Source organism: Carcharhinus amblyrhynchos, chromosome 34 (assembly GCF_965287045.1).
Source record: "Carcharhinus amblyrhynchos chromosome 34, sCarAmb.v2.hapA, whole genome shotgun sequence".
Taxonomy (NCBI): Eukaryota; Metazoa; Chordata; class Chondrichthyes; order Carcharhiniformes; family Carcharhinidae; genus Carcharhinus; species Carcharhinus amblyrhynchos.
The window spans coordinates 19,446,613-19,454,268 of NC_137357.1; the positions used below are offsets into that span (position 1 = coordinate 19,446,613).

The 7,656-nt window shown below is 47.0% G+C and overlaps 1 protein-coding gene across 1 annotated transcript in view; it reads left to right on the top strand.

The window, feature by feature from the left end:
- The window catches only part of LOC145361196 (netrin receptor UNC5D-like), a 473,587-nt gene extending 470,562 nt beyond the window's left edge, over positions 1-3,025 (top strand). The window contains exon 17 of the mRNA XM_080216836.1: positions 374-3,025. Coding sequence (XP_080072962.1) covers positions 374-557 — 184 coding nt within the window. The 3' untranslated portion in view covers positions 558-3,025. The remainder of the gene's footprint in view (positions 1-373) is intronic.
- Positions 3,026-7,656: the final 4,631 nt, after the last annotated feature.

Consider the following 7,656-nt stretch of genomic DNA (forward strand, 5'->3'; position numbering starts at 1 on the left):
CCCACATACTCCCAGCAGGAGACCATGGAATGGTTGGGTCACTGAGCAGTGGTCATTGTCTTTCCACCTCTGTGTGCTGGAAACAATAGCAGAGGTCCCTGCTTCCAATCTAAGATCTGTTGGTACTGAGGACCATTTTTACTTTGGATGGGATTGCAGACACTCTCTCCCAGTTTTCATTCAACTTGCCCATTTTGGCTTCAAAAGCAGGGAGGCAGTGAATTTTGAGAAGACGGTAGGGAGCAATGGGGGGGAGGCTGGCCTTCGGGTTTTGGACACGGTCAGTGATTGATTCCAATGACTGCAGGGTAGCTGAAACTTTCTGACTTGTCCTCTTTCTGGCTTTTTGTCTTCCCCCCTTATGCATTGGCAGGAACCTGAGCTACTTTGCGGTGAAGAGCAGCCCAGCTGGTACAATCTTGGACATATGGGAGGCACAGCACCAAAATGACAGAGACCTTGACTCCTTAGCCAGTGCCCTGGAGGAGATTGGCAGGATCCACTGTCCTGCCTCAGTGACAGCTGAAGACGAATCGGACTACAACTATGGTGGGTGAATGAGAGAGCCCTGCGCCATCAACCCAGGAGAACACTGGCTTCAGCTCAACTCCTCCTCCCCCCTGCCCTCCCAAACCCGGCCTGAGCAAGCTCGGCTCAGTCACTATATCAGAAAGATTTCTCAGGAAATGCAATATGGTTTACTGTCCAGATCTTTGGATGTGTATGTAAATAGAATTTATTTGTAAATATTTACAACAAGGGTGCACCAATTATAAACAATCGGGCCAATTAACCATCGGTTTTGTTCATCAGTGGCGGGTGAGAGCAGTCCCGTCCACTCTTTGGCTGGGAGAGTTGTGGAACTACGACTCCCCGTGTTACCCCAATTACAGCTGCGTCAGAAGCCCCAGAGACCATGTTCTCAGAGAGGTCCCAGCTTTCACAATTACACAGTGTGGCTTTTCTCCCAGTGGCAGTGAAGAGAGTGGGCTGGTGTCTCCGGTTAGCATCTTGAGCTGCCATTGACTGCGCCGGTATTGAACCCGTCAAGTCAGTCTTCGTCCTTGCGATTATAAGTTGAACAGGGTCATTCACCCATTTTAAAAGCTCTGTGCTCTAAGAGGAGACGGGTTAGATGGGGTCTCATTGGATGGTCTCAGAATATCATGGCAGCTAGTTCCTGCCAGGTTCATCTTGCAAGGTTTTCAAAAACCCACCTTCTCTGGTCATTTAAGGTTTTGCTCCTGAACTGTGTCAAACCCAGTGCTGCTAACGTTATTTCCTCACACTCTACCTGTCAGTGTTTCCCTTCATTTAGTCCCACCTGCACTCTCCACTCTCCCCCTCCCCACAAAACATTTATCTTCTCATACTTCTCCAGTTTGGAGCAGGGTAGCACAGTGGTGAGCACTGCTGCCTCACAGCTCCACGGACCTGGGTTCAATTCCAGTCTTGGGTGACTGTACGTGTGGAGTTTGCACATTCTCTCCGTGTCTGCGTGGGTTTCCTCTGGGTGCTCTGGTTTCCTCCCACGTTCCAAAGATGCGCGGGTTGGATGCATTGACTGTGCTAAATTGCCCCTTCGTGTCTGGGAGATTAGCTCGGGTAAATGCATGGGGTTATGGGGATAGGGCCTGGATGGGATTGTGGTCAGGCCGAATGGTCTCCTTCTGCACTGTAGGGATTCTATGAGTATCTATGAAAAGATGTGCCGGTTAGGTGGATTGGCCATGATCAATGCGTGTGGTCACGGGGATAGGTTGAGAGAGTGGGCCTTTCGGAGAGAACTTTTGGAGGCTTGGTGCAGACCCGATGGGCCGAATGGCCATGGCAGGGACTCTATGGTTCTATGGGGTCCTGCAGCATTGAGAGTGAGCAGTTGTTGCACCTCGGGTGTGAGAGGTGGGCCCCTCACCTGAGAAAGTGAACCTCCCAATCCCTGCACCTGTCTCTGCAATAACCATGTTCCCAATGTGAATCAGTTGTGTCCATCTGTAATGTCCAGTGCATGTTGATGTGTAAACACGGCAAAGTAAGCAATCAGCTGAAGACAGATGTGCACACATCTGTGCCAAGCAATTCAGGGTGCTCCAGATGTGGAGAGTCCTCTTTCAAGCAATGTGGTTTTTTTAAAAAAAAACTTACTCCATTCTTAAAGTCACAAAGCCAATGCGCAGAAGCCCTTAATGCTAGCTCCCAAATAAACATTCAAAATCAAACCCATGATCCCCACGAGAGAGAGAGAGTCACCCCAGATCCAAGCTGACAAGAAAAGGTGGTTGAGTCTTGAATGCCCCTCTCAAGGGCAATGAGGAATGGGCAGTAAACACTGACCCATCCAGCAACAGCTTCTTCCCAGGAAAGGAAGTTTTAAAGAGGTTGAGATAGTTTTTTTTCAGAGACGGCAGTCTAATCCAGGTTATGATGTGGAGGTGCCGGCGTTGGACTGGGGTAAACACAGTAAGAAGTCTCACAGCACCAGGTTAAAGTATAAATTTGGTTGGACTTTCACCTGGTGTTGTGAGACTTCTCACTGTGTAATCCAGGTTGGGCAGGAAGTTCTGCCCCGCACGTACTTGGAGTCCTTTGGTTTGGTCTTTGCTCTTGAATGAAAGCTCACGTTCATGAGAGAGAGACACACAGAAATGATCTGGAAGGGCGGCAAACCGGCTTCCATCGATCTGGTGGTGGGAGCGATGCCCATCATACTCCTCTCCAGACCAAGTGCTGGTTAAATCAGTTGCTGGAATAATTGTTGCACCCTTACACTGATGTAACTGTTCCATTCTCCTCGTGTTCGCCGTGGATATTGTCTTGTTCATTCGCATCTGACGTGCGTGTACCAGCTGAACTCTTGACGGATTTTGTAAGCTATTTACTAATGCCTCCATTCTGCTCATCATCCCAACAAAGCCCTATTTCTATCAGAATCCACGTGTAAAAAAAAGGGTTCACTTCCACAGATTGGTGGGTCCTTGTGGTTTTATTTGTGTAAAAATAATCATAAAATCTCTGTGGGTCTTGATATTTTTTTTCTCCTGGTTTTCATTGACGGAGCGCTCCAGGTAGGCCAGGCTGTGACAGCAGAGGCCAAGGACTGGATTGCGAACAGCTTTAGTTCTGAGATTCAGTACTGCGTCACGTGTTTGATTTACCTGCGCTGCAGCTCCATTTTTAACAGTGGCTGTACAATCCCCCTGTTCCCCAACCCTCTTCACACTCCATCCCCACTGCATGATCCTCAGTGCTGCTGACAAACCACCCGTCCCAAAGAACAAGGAATAAATAAAGAACAGTCCAGCCTGCACCGATCATGATGTCTGCCTCAACTAAAACCATATGCACTTCCAGAGTCCGTATCCTTCCATTCCCATCCTATTCATGTATTTGTCTAGTTGCCCTTTAAATGTCACTATTGTACCTGCTCCCACCACCTCCCTGGGCAGCGCGTTCCAGAGATTCACCACCCTCTGTGTAAAACAACTTGTCTCACACATCTTCTGTAAACTTTTCCCCATGCACCTTAAACCTATGCCCCCCGACTACTTGAAGTAAAGTAAAGTTTATTTATTACTCTCAAGTAAGGCTTACATTAACCCTACAATGATGTTACTGTGAAATTCCTCTCGTCGCAACAGTCTGGCACCTGTTCAGGTCAATGCCTAAACAGCACGTCTTTCAGACTGTGGAAGGAAACCCCCGCAGACACAGGGAGAACGTGCAAACTCCACACAGACAGTCACCCAAGCTGGGAATCAAACCTGGTGCTGTGAGGCAGCAATGCTAATTACTGTGCCACCATGCCGTCCTTGACTTTTGTATCCTGGGGAAAAGCTTCTGACTATCCATTCTGTCCATGCCACTCGTAATCTTGTAAACCTCTATCAGGTCACCCCTCAACCTCCGTCGCTCCAGTGAGAACAAACCGAGTTCATCCAACCTCTCCTCCGAGCTCATACCCTCCATACCAGGCAACATTTCACATCCCAACTTTGCCCATCCTTACAACTCTAGGTCGTCTGAACGTGCCTTCTCTTTCTCCAGCCTGGCTTTTGTTTTTATTTCCATTCTCTGACAGGACAAGGGCCTAATTGCCCTTCAGAAGGTAATTGTGGATGAGCAGTCTTCTTCAAACGCTGCCGTCCACGCGGTGAATGTAATGTTAGGCAGGAATTGTGTTTTTTTTTTATTATCATGGTTTCCTCCAATTAAGTGGCCTGCCAGGCCATTGCAGAGGTCAGTCGAAGTGTCGACCACATTGCTGAGGGTTGGGGGGGGTCTCCCCTTGCACTCCAATCTTGTTGATTGTTCTTTCTCCTGCAGCATTCCTTCCTCTTGAAAAATCTCCTCCTCCTCAATCTACTTTGCCAATCTGCTCTCCCCAGATTGTCATTTGGCCTGCCTGTCTCTCTTCTGCACCTATCCCCACACCCCAAACCCCCCCCTTCCTCGCCACCCATATTCCAAAGTTCTTTTCCCTCTTGAGGCACTTAACACTGTGAGGAGGACTGTACCAATTGAAGATTATCGGATTGCTGGATGGTTTCTGAAGGATCCACCAGGACCCTTTGAAGCAATCTTTATACTTTGCACTAAGTTAACTTTTGGACGTCAGTAATCCTAATTCCAATGGTTTCTCTCTGCCTCTTTCATTAAAGGCTACTTTCTTGCCCAGTTGCCATCAGAAGAAGACATAGGCAACCCTCAGCAAATGAAGCAAAAATGGAAAGCAGGAGATATGAAAGGAATAGGAATGCAGAGGTAGGTCTGAGGAAGATGAAAAATTGGAGATAAGGATGTAAGAGTTCATAGAGATAGAAGGAGATAAATTTTAGTGGCAGAAATGGTGATACGTAACAATAAGCATGATGTGTGTGCCGCTTACGCACTGATAGCTGGTACTTGCTGGAGGGTTGGTTGCTCCCTGTTTTTGGCTTGTCATTTCTCTCCTGCTGCACTGGTACCTGGAGCTCGGTGGGGTGGACACTTGGCTTGCTTGACAATGGGGAGAAGAAGCCAGGCAAAGCTGGAGCATGAGGGAGGGTCATTAGGAAGGACCAATTTGCCTTCAGTGTTAGCATTCGCCTCCTTTTACAGGACATCCTGTGAGAAAAGGTCTGAATATGGAACGTGCACAACATTGATTTAATCACCCACTGTCCAATTTTAACTATTACCGTCGTTCAAATGATAGTTTATTGTTTTATAAGATAGATCTTTTATTTCTTCAAATTCTGACCGCCTTTAAGTTTGAATGATATATAAGTAATATATTGCATAGTCTTATTGCTATTAGTCAATTTAACTCGATATGGATTCTTTACATCATGCCATATTTACTTAGTTTATTTATTTTTAAGTCACAAGTGGGTTTACATTAACACTGTAATAGTTACTGTGAAAATCCCTTAGTCGCCGCACCCCAGTGCCTGCTCCAGAACACTGAGGGAGAATTTAGCACAGTCAATGCACTGAACCAGCATGCCTTTCAGACTGTGGGAGGAAACCAGAGCACCGGAGGAAACCCACGCAGACATGGGGAGAACGTGCAGACTCGGCACAGACAGTGACCCAAGCCAGGTGTCAAGCCTGTTCCTGGTTCTTGATACCATGAGCCACTGTGCTAACCCACTGTGTCATCGTGGTGGCCTTATATATATATATGTATACATATTAGAGTATTGATTTCCGGGGGGTGGGGGGGGGGGGGGGGGGGGGGTCCATCAATTGATGGCCAGATCCTTGGCTGAAAATTGATGGAAACCCCTGAAGAGTGTTGGATGCGCCCACCTTGCCAAGTTTTCGCCCCCCAATAGGTTTGCTTTGTGAGCTGCTTGTGCTGGACTTTGTACTGAGACCATAAAATGTAAGGAGGGGAATTTCACAGTAATTTCATTGTTGTGAAATGTAAGCCTGACTTGTGACTAATAAATAAACTTTACTTTAAAATGTGCGAGCTGCAGTGGACCATTCGGCCCATCAAGTCTGCTCCGCCAATCAATGAGATGATGGCTGATCTGATTTGATAATCTTCCACTTTCCTGCTTATCCTCATCACCCTCAGATCTCTCGCTGATTACAAATTTTGTCTATCTCAGCCTTGGACATAATTACAGACCCAGCCTCTGCAGCTCTCTGCGTTAAAGAATTCCACAGATTCGCTACCCTTATCGAAGAGAAATTCCTCCTAATCTCTGTTTTAAATGGGTGACTCCTTGCTCTGAGATAATGCCCCCTGGTTCTAGACTCTCGCACAAGGGGGACACAATCTCTCAGGGTCGACCCCATCAAGCCCCCCTGAAAACCCTGCGTGTCTCAATAAGGTCACCCTTCGTTCTTCTAAACTCCAGTGAGTACAGGCCCAATCTACTCAACCTCTCCTCATCAGTAACTCCCTCCATATCAGACTTGCTGCCTTGGTGTTATTAAATGCAAAAAGCAGGTGGTTGGAAAGACGGGTGTTAAACTCTCCCTCTCTCTGAATCCCGTGATGCTGGTGCACGCTGCCATATGAATGACAGCCATCCAGACACAACTCTCCATTCATATCTCCACCCTGCCAACGTTGTTCTGTACTGTAGTTAGTTTGGCAGCTCAGTGACAATATTTGGTGAAAGAACATGCCTCATTTAAATGAGCTGTGTCAAGTCTTTTCACAAACAGCTCAGGTGGGAGACAGGAAACGCGAGCAAGCAAAAAGTGGCAGAAAATATGCTTTCAGTTCCATGTCGTTGTCCATTTTTTTTTATTTTGTGGCCAAACTGCTTTCACTGGGGGCAGGGGAGTGTTGCCAAACCTCGTGAAGGCGCCACAAGTAAAATGCACCATTGAATTTCCTCCCTCGCGGCATTGACTGCAGTGATTCAAGAAGGCAGCTCACCACCACCTTCTCAAGAGGGAACGAGGGATGGGCGATACATGCTGGCCCAGCCAGTGATGCCCAATGTCCCACAAATGAATTTTAAAAAAGTGGCAGTGGTGAGAACCAGAATAGAAATCAATTTTGAAGAGTGGAATGTGACCATAATAAATGCAACAATCAAAGTGTGACTCGCAGAGATCTCCAGGACTCTGCATTGAAAAAATGTGAGTGAGGCCAGCTGTTGGAAGGAAATCAGGCCAGCATCAGCTGGTTCCTACTCCCTGAGTTGCAATCCAATGCACAATCTGAACAAAGAATTAAGAGCATTACAACACAGGAACATGGTTAGCGTGACTGTCTTACACATTGAAAATATCTCCACTCTGTACACAGTCTCTGAGGCCGCACACACAGGCATAGGAGAATTCGGAGTCTCAAGTTCCAAGTGTTGTTGTCAATCTGTGAGCTTCCAAACTTTATTGCTGGGAGGAGGCCTACAAATGTAATTATCGCAAACTTCCCTTTTCATTTATAAATTATGAATTTCACACATTCCCCTGAATGCCTCTTATTTCATCTCTCTGCATCAACCTCATTCTTTCCTCCAATGCAGTGCATGGCCTTCGAGCTAAGGCCTCTTTTGCCCTCCCATTGTCCAACCTCATCACCACCGTCTCCTCCCACCCAACACACACCCACAGTGACCTGATGGATGCCATGAAACTGGCGCTGTAATCCTTTCTGTCTGGTTCCCTCTCTCCCAAAACAAAACCTTTCAAAGAAAATAAAACACA